This window comes from Moschus berezovskii, chromosome 11 (assembly GCF_049115385.1).
Source record: "Moschus berezovskii isolate FMDL1 chromosome 11, NW_MosBer_1.0, whole genome shotgun sequence".
In the NCBI taxonomy this organism is placed as follows: domain Eukaryota; kingdom Metazoa; phylum Chordata; class Mammalia; order Artiodactyla; family Moschidae; genus Moschus; species Moschus berezovskii.
This window is the reverse complement of record NC_142470.1, coordinates 83,325,799-83,348,784: the sequence shown is the minus strand read 5'-3', so window position 1 is coordinate 83,348,784 and position 22,986 is coordinate 83,325,799. Positions and strand designations below refer to the sequence as shown.

Below are 22,986 nucleotides of genomic sequence, written 5' to 3'. Positions count from 1 at the left end.
TCCCAAGACATTCAAATAAGGGTACAGTCAGCATTTCTGACCTCTGTCCAGAGGTGAGGCTAAAGGAGGCAGACCTCCCCACCCCGCCTCCTGAGTTCTGGGGGCCTAGAGTGATCCACCTGGAGGAATCCCGGCTGACAGATCCTCGGTCACAACACCCCTCACCCACAGTCATGCAGGAAAAAAACAGGAAAGATATGCTGCGTGTCAAGGCACGGAAGTCCCGGGGCAGGCACACAGGGTTTCTACCTCACTCCCTGCTCCTGCAGTCACGAGAACGGAGCCTGGGCGTGCCAGCTCCCCCAGGACACTGAGCCTGCAGACAGGCCCAGATGAGGACTCTGACCATCACTCAGCAGGAACGCATCCCCTACACGGAAAGCATAAATGCTCAGGGAGAGTGAGGTCACAGAATGACAAACGGCAGGACTCTCCCAAATCCAAAGGCCCTCTCAGGAAGACCAGCGTCACCTCAGCCACCCGAGGCCTGCCCCTGCCCACACTCACGACTTTAGCCCTTCACTTTCTGTCCCATGGTCACGGGCATGTTTTTGCAAATTGTACACCTCAGTTCAAGTCCCAGCTGCATGCAGCCTTCCAGGAGCCTACTTCCCCCGGTGCAATTCCTTCTGATGCTCAGTAAACAGGACCCAAACAAGGGAGGGATGATCAGACACACAAAGTTATGAACAGGTTTTCCGAATGGCCGTTTATTCAAGGACATAATTCCAGGGGAGAAGAGGGAACAGACACCCCAAGTATAAACAACGCCTCTTCTGTGTGACTCTAACTAGAATGACAATTAATTAAAAGCAATTTAATGTTGGTTCATGAAAGGTTAATGGAATTCATCTTTTGGAGATGCTGAATGCAACACAGACTTAACCAGAAACACAAATCTAACCTTTATTCTCTTTAATTATTCGGTCAGAATAATTTCCTGAGAGTGGGTTTAGTCTCTGGATGGCTTTAATTAAACACCACTGAACTTTGAAGCTGACATCAACTCATCCAGCTGCAACTCAATTTTCAAATTAATCTGCTGTCTAACACAAGGTTTTGTAGCCCAGACAGAGGAGTTGGAAGATGAGCTTGGAGCAGAAGATGGGCTTGGAGCCTGACAAGGACCCCATGGACTATAGAGTCCATGGAATTCTCCAGGCCAGAATACTGGTGTGGGTAGCCTTTCCCTTCTCCAGGGGATCTTTCCAACCCAGAGATCGAACCAGGTCTCCCGCAATGCAGGTGGATTCTTTACCAGCTGAGTCACAAGGGAAGCCCAAGAATCCTGGAGTGGGTAGCCTATCCCTTCTCCAGCAGATCTTCCTGACCCAGGAATCGAACTGGGGTCTCCTGCGTTGCACGTGGATTCTTTACCAACTGAGCTACCAGGGAAGCGCAGTGGAGCCTGACAGATACTAACCAATTCTGGAGGATCTTCCATCTTTCCCCCACTCCCTCCAGGGGGAAGACATTTCCATAACTCGTGTCAGGACCTCCCTAAGGAGAGGGGCCTGGGCTGAGCTGCACAACTAAGCTGCCTCTTTCCTTGGCACTTCCCACAGTCCTGAGCTGCATAAGCCTGGTACAGCCACACCCTCAAGTGGACTCTGGGGCCAGCAGCGCCCTACCCAAGCACCTCCACTCCACCCTTGCCTACCTGCCACCTGCCTCCATCTCTCCCTCTCCTTCGGAGTGTGGGAATGTGAAGAACCACCGCTTGGCCTTCCTGCCTGGCAAGGTACCCACAGGAAACACTCCTATTTCTGAGCTGACCTCTTTCCAGCACTCCACCCAGCTCCCAGCTCCCAGCCTCTCCTTTTCTGAGAACCCAGGTCCCTGATTTTGTCAGCTGAAGTTTGCAGCCATATCAAGGCCCTTCTGCACTAAGCTTGAGCTTCTTTTCCTTGCTGACTTGGAGGCAACCCCACCATTTCTTACAGCCTGGGACAGTTCAGCTGACTTCCTCAGGAATGATATTTGGTACAGCAGAGGACTCCAATCGGGCTAGGACATGTGGGACCGTGTGAAGGACCTGTGCTTGGGCCATGAGGTTCAGCCATGTGACCATGACAAAGCTGAGTTTCATGGACAAGGTCAGGGCATGACGTACTAGGAGGGTTGTGACAGAACTGGAGGGAAAAAAAAACTTATCTAAAGAATGTTTTTCCAGTCACCCTGCTTGCCCATTACTGTTTTGCAGCAGCCTCCTCAGAAATCAGATTCTGGGCCCTGAGCAAACAACATCCGGTCTCCATCAGCCATCCCAACAGCTCCTGCAGCAGCACAGCACCCTCGTGCCCTGGAGCCACGCAAAGGTCAGGATTCTTAATCCAAGTTTATGCAAAGTGTAAATGACCCACGAGCAGGCAGCTGAGCCACCCCAGTGTCTCTCTCCGTGTAATGAGGGTCAGGGTCAGCTGATGTCCCCTCATACTTACAGGGCTAACCCGCTAAGCCAAGGTGTAACCTGGGTCCTGGAATGGAAGCGACAGCCAGGCTTCCCCATCTGCACCCAGCCAGGGGCAACCTATCCTCCCAGACCAGGACAGCTGAGGGGTAACAGCGGAATTCCTCCGTAAGAGGGAATTTTTTTTTTTTTAATCTTTTTATTTTGTATTGGGACATAGCTGATTAACCACGCTGTGACAGTTTCAGGTACATGTATCCATTCTCCCCCAAACTCTAACAGGGAATTTCTTGACCATATGGTTTACCAATCCTAAGAGACTGAGAATCCGAAAGGACCTAAAAGTAATTCTTAAATCAGTTTCCCTAAATCTAATCGCAGCACTTGCTAGCAAAGGCAAAGGCATTTGATTCATCTTGGGGTACCTGGCTTCTGCACACAAACTAACTACCTGGAAGAAGCAGAACATAGTGGAACTTCTTAATGAGTGGGTCAGAGGCAGCTCTGGATGACCAATGACGGCAGCCGGTGAGCCTGACAAGAGGGACACTAAGGACAGGGCCCCCTTCTCAGTCCTGACACGGGCAGTCTTTGGAGCTAGAGAGTGCGCGCTCCAACCCAGGATATGTGCAGTCAAAGTCTCAAACAAACGTATTAAATCACTGGAACCAGACAGTATCAGAATTTCTAAGCAGTCAACCATTACTGTCCCTGGATAACCTCTAGCTGCTGCACATCATCAAGTCAGAAAGTAAAAGGTCTGCACAGTTCGCAGCCATAAAGAAAGTTCAAAAGAAGCCCTGGGTATCAGAAACCTCAACATTTGACAAGGCCAAGAAGCCTGCCCAGGGCCACACACATAAAGGAGAGAAAAAGTATATAAATCCAAGAAAGCCAGCCAGTGTTATAAAAGCCAATTCCACCCTCAGTAGGCCTCTGACAGCTTCACAGCGGAGTCACCATGGATGAGGGGCTGGGAAGGAGAGGGAATGCCGAGTGGGCCTGGGAAGGGACACTGGCTGACAGAGAAAACAGAGGGACAGATGGGCACGCCACTGAAAGCAGCAGCAGCAAGCCGCCACTTCAACCTTCCCTGCTCGCTTACCCTGAAACAACTTTGAAAATCTGTGAATTCCCCTTTGTATTATGCAAGCTTAATGCTTAACATCTAATTAACTTACATCCATTGTAAGTTTAAACAGTTGCAAAGAATACAGTTTCTGGTGCATTTAAATAACAGCTTAAACTATTAAGTCACTCTTATAAATGTAGCCAGTGGACTGTAAATACCATCCCAATTAGACACCTACCTTCATCCAGTTAAAAATACAAATGTCGGGCTTCTCTGGTGGCCCAGTGGTTAAGAATCTGCCTTGCAATGCAAGGGACAGTGGTTTGATCCCTGGTCCAGGAAGCGCCCACATGCCACAGGGCAACTGAGCCCCTGTGCTGCCACAACTACTGAAGCCCCCGATCCCCAGAGGCTGTGCTCTGCAAGAGAGAAGCCATGGCGACGAGAAGCCCGCCCACAGCAACTAGAGAAAGCCCACACACAGCGATGAAGCCTGAGCACAGCCAAAAATAACAAATAAATAATGTTAAAAAAAATACAAATGCCTATTCAAGTCAGAAATTTCTCGAATTTGTAGCTCCATCACTCTATTCCATCTAGAATTCTACCCCCAAATTTTAGCCTGTGCTATGCTAAGTTGCTTTGGTCATGTCCAACTCTTTGCAACCCCATGGTCTAAAGCCTTCCAGGATCCTCTGTCCATGGAATTCTGCAGGCAAGAATTCCAGGCATGGAATTCTGCCATGCCCTCCTCCAGGGGATTTTCCCAACCCAGGGATTGAACCCACTTCTCTTCTGTCTCCTGCACTGGCAGACAGGTTCTTTACCTCTAGGTGCCACCTGGGAAGCCGAATGTAACATATTTTCAGGCTTGAAAGTCTCTTGTTGACTATAATTCCCTATAAAATATTAAATTTCCTGTTTTTCATTTTTACATATGTTAAGCCCTGAGAAACCTTGTTCTCACAAATAGATCGTGATGGAATTCTGTGAACTCCTGAGTGATACACCAAAGTCATGCAGTGATCTATTATCAAAATTATTTTTAATAACCAACCAACAAGTTGGTTCCTCCTTCAATATTGTTAAAAACACTCGGAAAACTTGTAACCTGTAAAAGGATTTGTTCCTTTACAAAGGACTCGTATTCTCAACATTAGACTCATAGTCTCAGTCATTAGACTCATATTCTCAACATTTATATTTAGAATCATCCCCACGGCACCCTGGAGCTTCCCTGATAGCTCAATTGGTAAAGAATCCACCTGCAATGGAGGAAACCCGGGTTCAATTCCTGGGTCGGGAAGGTTACCCTCTCCAGTATTCTTGGGCTTCCCTTATGGCTCAGCTGGTAAAGAATCCACCTGCATTGCAGGAGACCTGGCCTGGGTTCAATCCCTGGGGTGGGAAGCTGCGAAAGGGTACCCACTCCAGTATTCTGGCCTAGAGAATTCCATGGACTGTATAATCCATGGGGTCACAAAGAGTCAGACACGACTGAGTGACTTTCACTCACTCACTCACTCCACGGCACCCCAGAGAGCAGGGCAATACACCATGGTCCTGTTCAGAACGGGTAATAGTTTGCTTTCCTTTTGCAGAATGGAAATGATTATAAGGGACCTCTTATGCTAGGCGTGCAAGTTTCAAAGTATATGGAAGTTGACCTAAAACGCTGATGCCCTTAGAACTATCCTTGCCTGGGTACCCCATGGCATCTTCCTACCCCCAGGGCTATGTGAGTTCAGACCCCTGTTGTGAACACTAACCACATAGCCTGGAAGAAGTCAGCAGTGACTGTCCCTCTGCCAAAACCATCTCATCCAGACAACAAGGACAAGAAGGATGGTCCCCCTCTGAGTAAGCAGTCCAATCTGGCCAGGGTTCAAAGTACTGTGCTCAGAAATAATAATCCTGAAAACACAGTGAAAGGTTCAGAGCCTTCAGTTAAGACTCACGAACAGGCCACCCTGAGCTCCTTCACTGCATCTCGCCCAATGAACTAACTGGTAAACAGTGGACTGGTCGAGTGGGCGACAATGGTTGGGGCTAGACAACCGTTCCAAAGAACAGCATGGAGAAATAAGAAAGCCTTCCTCAGCGATCAATGCAAAGAAAAAGAGGAAAACAATAGAATGGGAAAGACTAGAGATCTCTTCAAGAAAATTAGAGATACCAAGGGAACATTTCATGCAAAGATGGGCTCAATAAAGGACAGAAATGATAGGGACCTAACAGAAGCAGAAGATATTAAGAAGAGGTGGCAAGAATACACAGAAGAACTGTACAAAAAAAGATCTTCATGACCAAGATAATCACGATGGTGTGATCACTCACCTAGAGCCAGACATCTTGCAATGTGAAGTCAAGTAGGCCTTAGGAAGCATCACTATGAACAAAGCTAGTGGAGGTGATGGAATTCCAGTTGAGCTATTTCAAATCCTGAAAGATGATACTGTGAAAGTGCTGTACTCAATATGCCAGCAAATTTGGGAAACTCAGCAGTGGCCACAGGACTGGAAAAGGTCAGTATCATTCCAATCTCCAATCTCAAAGAAGGGCAATGCCAAAGAATGTTCAAACTACCACACAATTGCACTCATCTCACACGCTAGTAAAGTCATGCTCAAAATTCTCCAAGCCAGGCTTCAGCAATACGTGAGCCGTGAACTTCCAGATGTTCAAGCTGGTTTTAGAAAAGGCAGAGGAACCACAGATCAATTTGCCAACATCCGCTGGATCATCGAAAAAGCAAGAGAGTTCCAGAAAAACATCTATTTCTGCTTCATTGACTATGCCAAAGCCTTTGATTGTGTGGATCACAATAAACTGTGGAAAATTCTGAAAGAGATGGGAATACCAGACCACCTGATCTGCCTCTTGACAAACCTATATGCAGGTCAGGAAGCAACAGTCAGAACTGGACATGGAACAACAGACTGGTTCCAAATAGGAAAAGGAGTACGTCAAGGCTTATTTAACTTATATGCTGAGTACATCATGAGAAACGCTGGGCTGTAAGAAGCACAAGCAAGAATCAAGACTGCAGGGAGAAATATCAATAACCTCAAATATGCAGATGACACCACCCTTATGGAAGAAAGTGAAGAACTCAAAAGCCTCTTGATGAAAGTCAAAGAGGAGAGTGAAAAAGTTGGCTTGAAGGTCAACATTCAGAAAACTAAGATCATGGCATCTGGTCCCATCATTTCATGGGAAATAGATGGGGAAACAGTGGAAACAGTGTCAGACTTTATTTTTTGGGGCTCCAAAATCACTGTGGATGCTGACTGCAGCCAGGAAATTAAAAGACACTTACTCCTTGGAAGGAAAGTTATGACCAACCTAGATAGCATATTAAAAAACAGAGACATTACTTTGCCAACCAAGGTCCGTCTAGTCAAGGCTATGGTTTCTCCAGTGGTCATGTATGGATGTGAGAGTTGGACCGTGAAGAAAGCTGAGCGCCGAAGAATTAATGCTTTTTGAACTGTGGTGTTGGAGAAGACTCTTCAGAGTCCCTTGGACTGCAAGAAGATCCAACCAGTCCATTCTAAAGGAGATCAGTCCTGGGTGTTCATTGGAAGGACTGATGCTAAAGGTAAAAATCCAATACTTTGGCCACCTCATGCGAAGAGTTGACTCACCAGAAAAGACTCTGATGCTGGGAGGGATTGGAGGCAAGAGGAGAAGGGGACGACAGAGAATGAGATGGCTGGATGGCATCACCGACTCACTGGACATGAGTTTGAGTGAACTCCGGGAATTGGTGATGGACAGGGAGGCCTGGCATGCTGTGATTCACGGGGTCGCAAAGAGTTGGACACAACTGAGCGACTTAACTGAATTGAACCATTTCCTACCACGTGCAACAAGAAACAGAGATAAAGCTGATCCACAGAAACAAACAACTGCACAGCCAAGAGAGTAACAGAAAAGATAACCACCATGGTCCCAAAGATAGGTCTGGTGGCCCAGATCCACTCTAGTTCTGGAAAATCCCCCTTTCTGCCCAGGGTGATTTTAATGAATCTCTGGTTCTTGCAATGAGAAGAAGTGTGGCTCAGACAAAAGTCAGCAGAGTCTGTTTCTGAGGAATTCAGTCTGATGGACCAATAATATTTACAGCATTATCACAAAGCACCTGGATAAAAGCAGGCCAATGATTAGATAGTTCACACAAAAAAAGGAAATATAACTTACCTTTGTAAATGAAAAAATTTTTAATGTTTTAAATTAAAGAAAGATATTCAGTATCACTAATTACAATGGAAAAACAATTTAAACCAAAGAAATTTTATCACTTACCAGATTGGCAAAGATGAAAAAGTCTGATAATGCACACAGCTAACTACAGGGAGGAGGAACAGACACCCCTGGCTGAACAGGATTGGACGTCAGCACTGTCTCTTGTTGTGACAAATAGCTATCAAAGTCAGAGATGCACATTCTCTTTGCCTGAAAAGTCTCACTTATAGAAACTATACTACAAATACATTCAGCAATGTGTAAAATGACATGTAAAGATTATACATTTAAGACGTCTGTAAAAGCAAAACATTTAAGACTAAAATAGCCATTGAAAGGAAACTAATTAAAAGTATGGTATACGCATAAGATGGAATACAATGCAGAAAAATGAGATAGAGAACAATTTCCAAACTATGAGTAATAAATAGGAATGCACAGTACCTACCACTATAGGTTAGGCAAAAATAAAACAGGCAGAGAAGGAAAATGCACCAATATACATGAATAGAACATACCTGAAAGTAAACAGAAGAAACTGGAGTAGAAAAAATATCAACACAAGATAAACTGTGTGTCAGAAAGAAACTGCTCAAAAACTGATAGGGGCATGTCACGGGGGCAGAAAAGCCAAATATGGGCCAAAAGTGAGCATCAGCATAAATAATGGCATACTTGGTTATTACACTGAATGAGAAAACTACAGTAAAACCTCTTAAAAAAGGAGCACTCCTCGTCACTGAAATACGTCAACAATGACACTTAGAAAATCACAACCACCTTAGTAATACATGATTCAGTCAAGAAATCATCATGGAATACCAACACTGGCTGTAAAACCATTGGCCTCGTGATATTCTTGGCCTCAAATATCACTCCACAGATTACTGACCAATTAAAAAGGAGAAAGGGGATCTGTGACATCTTAAGACTTTTTGCGTCCCCATGGTCAGAGGAGCCTGGCAGGCTGCAGTCCATGGGGACTCTCTAGGCAAGAATACTGGAGTGGGTTTCCATGCCATACTCCAGGGGATCTTCCCAACCCAGGGATGGAAACCAGGTCTTCCTCATTTCAGGCAGATTCCTTACCGTCTGAGCCACCAGGGAAGCCCTAATTAAGTTAACCAACTTCAAACCTCCAATAATGGGACAAAGTGGTATCAAGCACCACTTGATACAATGACATCACACCATATACGAAAAATTCCTGACAAAACTGCTTAGCCAGAATCCAATCATGAGGAGATAGTAAGACAAATCCAAATTGAAGGATGTTGTACAAAATACTGCCCTGAACTCTTCAAAGTGGTCAATATCATGAAGGACAGTGAGGACTGTTCTGCATAAGAGGAGACTATACGGACTAAAGGGACTAAAGAGACTCTCTTAGTCAAGGAGACTAAGAATGTCCTCATTCTTAGGAGATGCTGCCTGAAGTATTTATGGCTGAATTACAGTTCCACAGCTTTATCTTAAATGCTTCAGCAAAAACCAAGTATGTGTGTGCCTGCGTTTGAGAAAGCAACAAAAAGCAAAGGGGACAATATACTGATAACTGTTGGGCTCGGTGAAGATGCATGCAGACAGGTGTATAATGTACCATTCTTACACTCTTTCTGTAGTCTGAAATATTTCAAAATAGAAACTTCGAGGAAATATCAGGGAAATTTACACTTGTATAGACAAGAGGTTCCTAGCCTGTGAGAATAATATTGAGCGTTTTCATAAGCCGCATTTTATCTTTGGTAAGAGGTCACTATTCTTTGCTGTGGCAAAAGACAGACCACGACTTTATAATAATAAAATTCCACCTTTTCCAGCATTAATATAGAGCATGTGAAGTCTACCACTTGTGACAGCACAGGAAATTACTGTCTAAATGAACTGTGTGTTACACGCACATTTCAGAAGAGTCAGGCAGCTTCTTATAAGGAACCATATGGTAATCATCAATGTGCCATTTGCCTCCTGTTACTTGACTTTGAGGAACCATTTTGTAAAGATTATCTGGTGTCTAATTAAAAAGAAAGAAATTAGACTCGGGAATAAGATGCCTCTGATGTTTTTCTGAAAGTACTTTGAAAACTTATTTAAAAGGACTTCAAACTTGAGATTTTTTTCATTCATGTATTTATTCCACAATTAAAATAAACCATAATTCAAAGCCATAACATTTTTAAAAGGTAAAGGAGAATCTGTGTCACAGCTGTATTAATAAAACAGACATTGGTCTAAAGTGCTACACTAAACAGGTGTTCTCTGTTCCCATGGTGGAATAAATACATAATAATTACACATAAAATTTCACTGAAGATCTGAGATGACGCAAATAACCCTTTGAAACAAACTGCCCAACGAACGGACGCAGGCTGCAAATAATTTCCATTAACATTGAACTGCAAGACAGAAAAATCCCCAAGGTGGCCAACATTTTCATGTGCCTGGCCTGAACTTCTATCTTCCTTCCTCAGCCACATGCTAATCCAGAAAGGCTGCCCCACCCCATGTTCAAGACACCACCATAAGTCTCCAAGCACCTCAGCATATATGGCTGCTAATGAGCCTGTGTGCGACCTTCATTCAGAAGCTCCAGGGAAATTAGGAGCCCAAATGCACAGAGCAACATCATTTCTTTAAACAATAGTTTTAACTGCTGAATGAGCTCTGGCAGGCCATGTGCATTTTCATAACAAACCAAAATATTGTCTTAATATCTTTCTGCTTTTAAGAATGGTAAGTGGGACATTCAAGTAAAAAACAAAAAAATTACAGAAATAATGAAAAATGAAAATTCAAAGGACTTATGCCAACAAGCAAACCAGTCCTCTGCAGCCTAACTCATTTGTTTCTGGGCTGTGATGCCATGTACAGGGCGATCAGGCAGTAGATGGTCCCTCCCACTGTCAGCGCCATGGTGGTCCGGTAAAGCATTTGGTCAGGCAGGCCTCGCTTCAGGTGGATGGGCACACCGTCAGATTTCTAGACAGAGAGAATTATCAAGGACAAAGTTGATAAGAAAAAGATTTTCACAATTTAGGCAAGTATAGAACAAAGGCCTCTACTTTATAATGAACCCACCAACCCGCTGCAGTGGAAAAAGCCCAAATCTACTAGAATGTGAACTAAAACACTTGGGTATATTTTCTTACAAATGCAGCTGAAGTCTGTAAGACAAAAATTATTCTCCAAAATGCAGTCTCAGAAATATGCATGAAACAAATTCCAAATTTCTAAGGAATTTATCACATATTACTTAATTACAAAAGGAGCACTAGTGACTTTTTTTTTAAGGCAAAGGTAATCAGCAGCTAATTAAAGACATGTAAGCATAAGAAATACTTTACATTTAATCTGACTTCTGATCATTAGTAGATGCAGTCTGAGCACACCAGGTCAATTAATCGGTTCAAGGCCATTTTGTATTCAACTGCCTTCCTTCTGTAAAACTGCTAAACCCCTATTTAATAACAAAACTCCATAAAATATTTAATCCATTGTTTTGCACAGTTTCAAAAATCCCTCCCCACCCCAACTCAAACCCCCAGATAAAAAAAGAATAAAATGATCAAAAGTTCTCAAGCTGGTCCTAAATCTGGACATATTTTTAAGGAAGAGAAAGCTACCTTCCAGCGACAGCAGTAACAGCTACTGCCACTCCCACAATGCCTGAAATACAGTCAAGTCACTGACCTCTCAATTATCTGTATGTAGATTAACATTAATAATACTTTAAAATCCAATCCTAGCTTCTCTCTGCTAATCAGTAAACCCAAGAGAGACTGCTCCACTTCTACCAACAGTTTGGTGAATTTTAGTATCAAGCAAGCAAAAAACAATTAAAAGAAAACATTGCCTAAAGTCACTGCAGGTGTCACAAAGCCAAAGTTATACTGGATAATTCACAAAGCTATTATACATTATATATGTTATTGCTTCCTCCATCCAGTGGATGATCAACAGCTACATATGCAATTTAAAAAATCTGTACACCCTTAAATACTGATGAGGAAATTACTCATCCTCCCTTCTTTTATCAGTTTCTTTCTACACGAAGTTCTACCAGTTAATGGCTCAAACTAAAATACAGAGAATTTTATTTAAGGAAAAACAGGCGAATGAGTAGCAAATTATACTAAGACTCCGTTTCAGAGGGTTTTTTAAGGCTATTCATTTCACAGCCTTCACTGTTCTTAAGAGTGTCTTCTCTGACCTGGAAAAACTTCTGCAGCTCTGGAACTGTGTTTTTCCCAGCATAATCATATGCAATAGAACTGGAACTCAGTTTAGTTGGTGTGGCAAATATGATAGGCGGTGCTTCTGTGGAAACAACAGGTCTTAATCCCTGTAGGAAAAAAGGAAATTGGTCAAGTTTAAAGTGTATCTGGGCCTGTGAACAAACGTTTCCAGGAACAGGCTGTCTGGAGCAGGGCAGGCAGTTATTCCACCACACAGAGAGAAGGAAAGTATCTCCATCTACATGTCATATAGCATTTAAAGTCCTTAAACTTTGAACAGAACACCCTGGCCCGCTTTCCCAGAGCAAATACAGTCAAGAACTCTCTTGTCCGTGAGAGTGGAGGAGGGGGATAGTAGAGAAGCAAACCACAACGAAGGCCCAATCTGGGCATCAGATATACCCATCGTGTCTGTCTTCTCATCCAACCAGTAAAACAGTTACAATCTGTGTGAACTTTGAGCTAAATTTCAAAAGAAACCTCACTGTTCCTTTTCTCCTCTGAGTGACTAGGTATACCAATATCTCGATCCCTGAAGTGGACTTCAGAAACTTTGCAGACACACGGTAAAGAAATATCTCAACTTGGAAGAGCTTCTAATGGGAAGAGAGCTATCTTTCAGGACCAGGAAACAAAACAATTAGAGTAACTGAACTTTCTGGCATTAATAAATTTGTAAGTTATAAAACACATCTCAGGGCTTCCCCTGGTGATCCAGTGGTTAAGAAACTGCCTTGCAATGCAAGGGACACGGATTCGACCCCTGGCCTGGGAAGATTCCACATGCCATGGAGCCACTAAGCCGGCAGACCACAACCACTGAGCCTGCCCTCTAGAGCCCCAGAGCCACAACCACTGAAGCTGTGTGCCGAGAGCCTGTGCTCTAGGAGAGGAGCCATCGCAACAAGCCCACAGCTGCAACCAAGGCAGGCCCCACGTGCCACACCAGAGAAAGCCCACGCAGACAGCAAGACCCAGCGCGGCCACAAAGAAATAAATAAATCTTTAAACACATACACACACACACACACACATATATAGTAAACATAAAAAAGGAAACCGCAGTGTTCTCCCGTGTGACACGCTGATGACAAACGCAGAGTGGACTGCGTGAAGTAGTACGCGCCTAAGGCGGTGTCTGGTACACAGTATTCAATAAACGTAAGCTGGATGAGATGTGAAGAGGCAACCGCTCCCCTCAGCCACATGAACGGATAAAGGAAGAACACACAGTCTTACTGATAAAAAGAACCTGGGAGGGGCAGAGAAATGAAGTACTGGTACATGCTGCAATATGGATAAACCTTAAAACATACACTGAGAAGTAATCAGTCACAAAAGACCACAAATTTTATGATCCCATTCATATGAAAGTCCCGAGTAGGGATACTTACAGAGACAGAAAGTAAACCAGTGGTTACTCGGGGATGGGAGGGAGGGTGGTAAGGAAGAGGCGGGTGACGGCTGATACAGCTTTCTTTCTGAGGTGATAAAAATGCTCTAAAATTAACATGGTAATGATTGCATGTTCTCTGTGAATACACTAAAACCATTTAACGGTACACTTTAAATGAGTGAATGTATGATATGTGGATTATATCTCAAGAAAACTGTTTTTTTAAAAAGGAACCTAAGGGTAACTCTGGGTTTCTATCTGATGGAATAAACCTACAGTGGCAGATAAATGATTCTCCAAAATAACCTGCAGATGATATTAAGGAACTTAAGGTCACATTAAGGAACTCCTTTTTTTTAACCCTTTCATATTAAATTCTAACTCAGAAAAATAAAATCTTAAAGTTAGAAGGCAAAGTTAAAGTTTAGCCCTTCCATTTCCAGATGAAAAAGGAAACCTTTTGCTCAAATTAACAGAGTTGTCAGACTTTTCTTAACCTCTTCAAAAAAAAAATTCTAACTTAGAGACCTAAAGATCACAGTGTTACTTTCATCAGGCAAGCACTGGGATCAACAGAGCAACAGAAAGGTATTAAAGTAAACTTGGCTTCTATTTCTTCTGATAGGATCCCATAAATGGGAATGAATCATGGCCTTTTTTCTGTCCTGTTTTCACTCATTTAACATATTTTACTGAGGACTTACTCTACAATGAAAATACACAATGAATAAGACACAATCTGTGCCATTAAAGATATTAATGTTATGGAATAATAACAGCTAATATCTACTAAGCTCCTGTTATGTGCCCAGCATCATGTTAAGAATTTCATATGCATAATTCCATTTAATCCTGACAGCAATCTCAGTAAGATGTTACCTTTCCCTTTTTACAGAGAAGAAAACTGGATCCGAGAGGGAACTTGAGAATACATAAGAAAAACAGAGTCAGACACGACTGAAGTGACTTAGCAGCAGCAGCAGGGCTTCCCTGGTGACTCAGTGGTAAAGAATCTGCCTGCCAATGCAGGAGACAAGGTTTGATCCCTGATCTGGGAAGATACCTCATGCCTCGGAGCAACTAGCCCATGCGCCACAGCTGCTGAAGCCTGTGCTCGAGACCCAGGAGCCACAACCACTGAAGCCCACAAACCCTAGAGCCTGTGCTCCACAATGAAAGAAGTCCCCACGATGAGAAGCCATCACACCACAACTAGAGTAGCCCACTCACCGCAACTAGAGAAAAGCCCAAGCAACAGTGAAGAGCCAGCCCAGCCAAAATAAATAAATTTAATAAAAAAGACCCAGGTGTGTGACTCAAGCCCAAAGCCCTGGCATTTAAGTACTACCTGCCTGTGCGACCTCCCGTCAACTACTGCTCAAAAACAACACTTAAAGAGAAAGTTTGCTTGCTGTTAGTCTACATCTGGACTATAACACACTCAGAGACTCAGGAGTCAGAGATAGGAACAGGGGCTCCAACTACTGAAATAACAAGGCCATATAAAAGATCTCTCTGTAAGCTAGAGATTAGACATTCCCTTAGCATTCTGTGAACTCTGTATCTTCTCTTAATGATCACTTCCCCTCGAATTGCAAAAATTTAAAAACACTTCATACCAAGCAACTTCCAAAATGGCTTGAAATTAAATTCACATTTTGACAGGACTATGTGAGAGCACTTTTAGACAGGATTTACACCTAATTTCTTTGTGTCTGCTCACCAGTAAAGTGATTCAAAACTTGACAGCAAAGTTTTTGAACAAGATCATCTGAAAACAGGAATATCAACTACCTAAACAGTTTTAAATAATTCCATATTTCCATTTATAACACTGTAAAAGTTTAGAATATCAAATATTTAAGTCACCTATAACCCCAATCTTATCCTATCAATTACTGTGAACTGTATATTCTCCTCCAATCTGTTTTTCATAAGCATATTTTAATCTTTATAGTCACAGTGCAAAACCCCATTCTGCTTTTCTCACTTCTAATAAGCGTCTTTTCAGGTTCTTATACAATCTTAACAACTAAATTTACTCTTCACATAAACCCCATAAATTAAGTATTATAAGCCCAAATAACAGACGATTAAAACAAAGCTCAGAAATGCTGTAGTTAGATGAGGCTCAAATCCACACGTTTATTAAACCATACTATCAATAATAAGCTGTCTTGGCCCCAAAGGTAAAAAGAATGGATATGGTGATAAGTACTTCACCCTACCCATCATTAAACCTCCCAACAATTGAAGGGCAGTCATGTTTCCAGTGTTTCAAGGCAGCTAGGTAGGACTAGCACTAGGGTTCTCAAGAGCAGACCAGGAAGCTGTATTTACAGGAAGGGATCTAGAACAAATCCCTTCACCTGTCTCTTCCAGGGCTATGGCTGTCCCAGCCGAGAGTTATGAGCCTCAAATATGTCCCTCCTCATCTCAATAAATGACAATGCCATCCTTCCAGGTACTTGGGCCAAAAACCTTGAAGTTGTTCTTCATACCATTCACTCACGCATTTGAAAATACTTTTGGTTCTGCGCTCAAATTATATTTAGAATCTGACCACTTCTCACCTATCTTCACCAATCCTGGACATCCTGGTCCAAACTCCTAGATTTTTACAACAGCCTCCTAAGTGCTCACCCTGCTTCTGTTCCATCTTTCCTGCCTTGCTGCTGCTGCTGCTGCTAAGTCGCTTCAGTCGTGTCCGACTCTGTGCGACCCCATAGACAGCAGCCCACCAGGCTCCCCCATCCCTGGGATTCTCCAGGCAAGAACACTGGAGTGGGTTTCCATTTCCTTCTCCAATGCCTGAAAGTGAAAAGTGAAAGTGAAGTCCGCTCAGTCGTGTCGGACTAATAGCGACCCCATGGACTGCAGCCCACCAGGCTCCTCCATCCATGGGATTTTCTAGGCAAGAGTACTGGAGTGGGTTGCCATTGCCTTCTCCGTTCCTGCCTTGCAGTGTACTCTTAATGCAGCAACCAGTAATTGTGTTAAAACAGAAGCTGTCACTCAAACCCTCCCAAAGGCCTCCAATCCCCCTGAGCAAAGCTCAGTGTACTTGAAAGGATATTCAGAACCCCATGAGATGCACCCCTCACCACCCCGCACTTTATACCACCCCCGTTCTCCTCGCCAGAATTCTAGAAAAGCCCTTTACGACCCCCAAGCCCGGCATGTCCCCTCTGCCTAGAAAGCTCTCTCCAGGTGTTTAGACAGCACGCACCCTCACCTCATGTCGCCTCCTCAGTGAGACCTCCCCTCACCACCGTTTTTACTCCATGCGTGTCCCGCTCCACACGCTGCTAACCAACTCTCCCCTTCCCTGCCTTATCTTTCTCCACAGCACCATGACCCTCTGACACACTCTCTCCCTCCCTACCGCAGTGGAAGCCCCATGAGGGCAGGATTTAGGCATATTTTGTTCACTTTTCTTACTTCCCAAGACTTAGAAAAGCAACTGGCACAGAGCACCTTTAGTAAGTATTTGTTGAATGTACTAATAAACTAAGGAAGCCTACAGTTTCAATGCTGTGTAGACTTGCAGGTTTCACAATCAAAGTCATGAAAATTAGCACTTGATGGTAGCGCCTCCCATATACCAGAGCAACTAGAAAGCAACTGAAAGCTGTTCTGAAAATAAGCGGACGGGAGACCAAGTAGAAAGCACAGCTTTTGCTTAGCATCGAATCTCTTAGCTATTTACAGTCACTACCTCTAAAACGGATGAAGAGCCATTCACCCGTTACCACGTTTCATAGCTGAGTTCCTCCTAGTCTATTTTAGCTGCTCCAAATTTTTACGTTTAAAAAGTATGATTTTTTTCACCTCAAAACTGACTGGCCCAAAGTTTTCCCTTTCTTTTATCTTTCAGGTTTGAGGAGGAGGAAGAGGGCGGAGAAATAGAAGTATTCCAAAAATGTTTTAATTTTTAAATGATAGAAACTTAGGAGTGCTTTCATTCTGATTTAGGACCACAAACAAGTTTCAATCAGCAGTGATCGAGTCCTTCATTTCTAATTGCCAGCTAGGTATCACCACCAAAATTTCCTGGATACTTCACACTCAGAGTGTTCAAAACTCACCCTGCTGCTTCTCACAGAAACACCCCTGTTTCTGTGGAAAGCACCGCCATTCTTTCATCGCCCAGGCATCCTGAAGTCCTCCTTCCTCATTTCCAAACTCTCCTTCAGCGGCACTAAGTACTCATCCTCCAGACCTCTGATTCTCCCTCTACTCTTACTGAGAGGAGCCCGAACTCTTCTGTAAGTGTAAGGCATCCATGGCACTGGTCTCTCCCAGTCAGAGTATCTTTTCAAACACAGCTTTGATCATGATACACACTCCATCATCATCAGCCTGTCATGAAACTAAAGGGAAGACACATGCCCTTGTTTCAACCTCTGGACAAGGCTCAACCACAACTTTCCGCATCCAGTTGCTTTGTAAATTTCCTATTCGTGTCTCACAAAAGTCCTATCATCATGTTCTACCTCCATCCAGCACAGCCAAAGTGACCTACCCAATGATTCCCTTGCAGCCCTGCTCTTCCCCTTCATTCTCACAATTCCCTTAACCTAGAATATCCTACCATCTTAACGAGAAGAACTGCTGGATCATATGGTAAAACTATGCTTCACTGCTTTAGAAAATGCCAAACTGTTTTCCAAAGAGGCTGTACGACTATACATTCCCACCGCAATGTGGTAGGGTTCCAGTTTCTTCACATTCTCACTAATACTTGCTGTCTTTTTTTTTTTTAAAGCAGGTGTGAAGAGGTATCAAGAGGTATCTCCTTGTGGTTTTCATTTTTATTTCCCTAATGACTTGATGTTGAAAGCATATCTTCCCAAATGCTTATTGGCCTCTATTTTTGACACAGGACACAGAGAAGTAGGGAAAATGCTTTTCACTCAACCACTGGAAAATACCCTCAATCACTTGCCATCAGGTTGAATTATAAATCTACCTGTACTTTCATTGGAGAACTAGCTTTTCCATTATTAGGTTACTCAATGCATACTGAGTTCAGTTTACCATATTCATAATCAGTTTACCATACTGAGCTTCCCTGGTGGCTCAGATGGTAAAGTGTCTGCCTGCAGGATGAGAACCTGGGAGACCCGGGTTTGATCCCTGGGTTGGGAAGATCTCCTGGAGAAGGAAACGGCAACCCACTCCAGTATTCTTGCCTGAAGAATAGGCTACAGTCCATGGGGTGCAAAGAGTGGGACACAACTGAGCGACTTCACTTTCACAATTCATTTTAGAGCATGCACTTTACATAATACTGAAAATTACAAACATCAACATTTTACATTTACAAAATTTTACACCTTAAGTGTTTCCAAGAAAGGAAAAACTGAACTACTCCTAATAACCAAAGTCAGAATACTTGGTTTGGGGATATCTGTAACAATCACTCTGAAGTCTACAATTCATATAAAGCCTACACAATATTGTTTCAACATAACTTAAGAAATCCTTAAGTAACTAAATTCTCAAGAGAAACACCAATTCAAGTAATGCTAGAACTCTGAAGTCCTTATCTGTACCAAATGCATCTTGGGGTAAAATCTGTTCAAAGTGCTAATTTAATTTCAGGATTGTTAGTTTTAGTTTAAAATTTCACTTTTTCTTACTAGGTAAGAGAGTCCCGTGGACAGCAAGGAGATCAAACCTGTCAATCCTAAAGGAAACCAACCCTAAATGAAGGACTGGTCGTGAAGCTGAAGCTCCAATATTCTGGCCACCTGATGCAAAGAACAGACTCATTGGAAAAGAAGAGAGAAGAGAAGTCACTCAGTCGTGTCCGACTCTTTGCGAGTCCATGGACTATAGCCCACCGGGCTCCTCGGTCCATGGGAAAAGACCCTGATGCTAGGAAAGACTGAGGGCAGGAGAAGAGGGCAAGAGGATGAGATGGTTGGATAACATCACCGACTCAATGGACATGAATTTAAGCAAACTCTGAAAGAGAGTGAAGGACAGGAAAGCCTGGTGTGCTGCGGTTCATGAAGTCGCAGAGTCAGACACAACTTAGCAACTAAAAAACAACAAAAAAATCTAAATTATGCTAAAACTCTATTAAAAGAAATTCTACAACCAATGGAAAAGATCAACTGTGATATATTCATACAATGAAATTCTGTCCTGCAATAAAAGGAATACATGTAACATGAATGAACCTCAAAAATACTGAGAAATTAGAGGCTTATACAAAACAGTACTGTGTGGTTCCATTTATATGAAATTCAAAAACAGGCAAAACTATCTATATCTAGTGATATAAAAAAGAACAGGAAGATGGACAGGGACTGACAGGACAAGAATAAAAAGGAACTTCCTAGGAGTGATGTAATGTTATATATGCTTGTAAGTGTGGGTTACACAGTGTGTTTGTCAAAACTCAAATTTTAAGATCCAGGTGCTGAAAAATACACATCTCTATAGTAGAAGAGTATTTGCTTTACAGCAAAAGCCAATATAATAGAAATGTTATTTCTTATAATCTGCAAAGCCAGTCACTGCTGTCAATTCCTTCCAATCCTCAATTGTTTTTTTGATAAATTTTCCTCCTCCACTCTCCCTTCGGGAGAAGGCAATAGCAACCCACTCCAGTACTCTTGCCTGGAAAATCGCATGGACTGAGGAACCTGGTAGGCTGCGGTCCATGGGGTCGCTACTAGTCCGACATGACTGAGCGACTTCACTTTCACTTTTCACTTTCATGCATTGGAGAAGGAAATGGCAACCCACTCCAGTGTTCTTGCCTGGAGAATCCCAGGGACGGGGGAGCCTGGTGGGCTGCCGTCAATGGGGTCGCACAGACTCGGACACGACTGAAGCGACTGAGCAGCAGCAGCAGCCACTCTCCCTTCGTGTTTCTGCAATCTAATCAAAACTCCATCCTTCTCTCCTAATGTGCTCCCTGGATGATCTCTCCCACCACAACTTCTACTACCACCTATGGGCTGAAGACACTTAGATCTATTCAACTTCATATTTATAAACCCAGCTGCAACCAGACACAACATATTATCATGAGCTCAATCTGGACCCTTACTCCCCAACCCCACACCCCCCAAAAATTTGCCCTTTTTCTTGCCCTCCCTATCCTGTGGTGGTTTAGTCGCTAATTGGTGTCCGAATCTTGCACCGCATGGATTGCAGGGCACCTGGCTCCTCTGTCTATGGAATTTTCCAGGCAAGAATACTGGAGTACCAGGTTGCCATTTCGTTCTCCTGGGGATCTTCCTGACCCAGGGATCCAATCGGGGCCTCCTACACTGCAGACAGACTCTTTAGGTCTGAGCCACCAGGGAAGCCCCATTAACAGCATATCTATTCTTAGACTGAAATCATTCTTAAACACCTCCCCCTTGAGCAAGCTGCAGTGTTTCACAGAAAGAGGAGGAGGTAACAATGGAGCATTCTTTACATCCCACCTGGGGCCCTTACTGTTCTATCAAGTTTTCCAACTGCATATATCATCAACATCACCGACTCTGTGGACATGAGTTTGAGTGAATTCCGGGAGTTGGTGATGGACAGGGAGGCCTGGCGTGCTGTGATTCATGGGGTCGCGGAGAGTCAGACACGACTGAGCGAATGAACTGAACTTCCTACCTACTCTGAGGATGAGGAATGAAAATGATGGGATCTCAGATCTAGTTTTCAAGAGAATAGCTTATGCAGTAACAGCCACCTGCCAACGACTGCTACTCACTTGACACACACCTCATTTAATCTGTATTACAGCTGCTCTAGAGAAAACTGAAATCACAATGAATTAACTTGGTCAAGGTCATAAAATGAAAGCAGCTAAACCAAGATCTGAGCCTAAATTAAGAACCTGGGATTCTAAAAGTTCCTTCACCTCCACACTATAAGCTGGAGACTGATTCAATTCGCTCAGGCAAAATCTGAGCGAAACCGAAATACTTTTCAAACCATTCAAAAGCAACCGTCAACCACTTTACAGCTGGGAAAATGTCAGCTCCTGCACGTGGCTACGAAGACTCACCCAAACATTTGAATTAACTCATTAAGTGTCATTCTAATCACACAGCCCCTACTGTCCTGATAGCTTCCGTTGTTGCCGTCGCCCCAGCTCCCAAATCTGGTGAATAGATGAAACTGTGTTTTAGGCTGCAGCAGGAGAGTGACAGTGGAGCACTGAGGAGCCTGAAAGGCTGGGTCTCCTTTAAGGGCAGGGCCAAACTTCGGACTCTGTCGGGTCCCCTCGTGGCCCCACGAGCCACCCCCAGGACCCATAAGCAACGACCTCGGGAGTCACCTTGACTCCTGAGTGCCAGGCACAGCTTCCACACCAGACACCAGCTAGCCAGGGGAGCAGCTACAGAAATAGGAGCTCCATGGCTGCGGCAAGTGGGTGAGAAGAAATGAGGGGCCAAGGAAACCGAAGCGCGGGCAGAAGCCTCGCCTGGCTCGGGTACCGAGGCTGCCAGGCGCACCATGAGACCCGGGCCGCTACTTCTCCTGTCCGAGCCGGCGCCGCACTACCCTTACCTGAGGGCTATAGGCGTCGGAAGCCCATGCTCCGGCCAATTTCTGCGTGAAGCCGCTGAACTTATAATACATGACGCCCCGTGTGGACCTGCCGCAACCACCCGCCGCGCGACCGCCCCAGAGAAGGACCCCGCCTTCGCGGCTGTGGGCCGAAGTCTCGGCCTAAGGACCCTGCGTCAAAAGGCGGGCTGCCCGGGAGTCGCCCAACTTAAAACGCGCCCTCTTAAGCCACGTAAGAACAAAAAGCCGGGTTCTCAGGGCCAAAAAGGCAAAACCCAGCTCTGCGGCGGAAAGCCGCGGTTGCACGGTGTGCAGAAAATACGAGCGTGCTTCTTTCCCTCACGGTTAAACAGATTCGGGCAGTGCCAGGACGCCCTGAGAACTGCGCAAGCGCGCCGCAGACCCAGCCGGAGGCGGAGGGACTCGTCAGGGCTGAGGGGCCGGGCTCGGGGCGGGGCGTGGGGCGGGGCCTAGGGCGGCAGGGGCGGGGCGGGAGGAGTACCCGCCTTCCCTCCCCGAGAGCCCATGCTTCCGGGCAGCCACCTGGTAGTTTTTTGAACTTCTCCACCTTTACCAATCTTAACTCCTCCCCTACCTAGGTCACCTCGTGAAGCGTCCAGCTCTCACTCTGTTGGCCCAGAAGTATGCACCCGTAGCTCGGCTTCCCTGGCAATCAAGGAGCAGTGTGGAACAAGTAAGAAAAATTGGAAACACCTCCTGCAAGCTGTTGGGATTTCGCCCCAGTAACATCAACGTACAAAGCCTCCTGAGCTTTATGTAGAAGAAATACATCTACATTTTCTATGAACTTAAGGCACAGGGACATAAATTTTGCACAGTTTTCAGAACTGATTTTTACTCTTGCCTATGGCAACCCACTCCAGTGTTCTTGCCTGGAGAATCCCAGGGACGGGGGAGCCTGATGGGCTGCCGTCTATGGGGTCGCACAGAGTCGGACACGACTGAAGCGACTTAGCAGCAGCAGCAGCAGCAAGCTTTATGGGAATTGATTATTCATCCTTTTCGTGGGCTCTGCCCTTGGAGATAAATGAGGAGGGGAGTGGAAGGGAGGTGGCCCAAATATTTGAAA

The 22,986-nt window shown here is 44.4% G+C and overlaps 1 protein-coding gene across 1 annotated transcript; it reads right to left on the bottom strand.

Moving 5' to 3' along the window:
• Positions 1-690: 690 nt before the first annotated feature.
• On the bottom strand, positions 691-22,053 carry COX7A2L (cytochrome c oxidase subunit 7A2 like). Its single transcript, XM_088841518.1, has 3 exons — positions 21,897-22,053; positions 11,941-12,072; positions 691-10,709 (listed from the first exon to the last, which is right to left on the bottom strand). The coding sequence occupies exons 1-3, from the start codon at positions 21,966-21,968 to the stop codon at positions 10,569-10,571; spliced, it is 345 nt and encodes a 114-aa protein (XP_088697644.1). The 5' UTR covers positions 21,969-22,053; the 3' UTR covers positions 691-10,568.
• Positions 22,054-22,986: the final 933 nt, after the last annotated feature.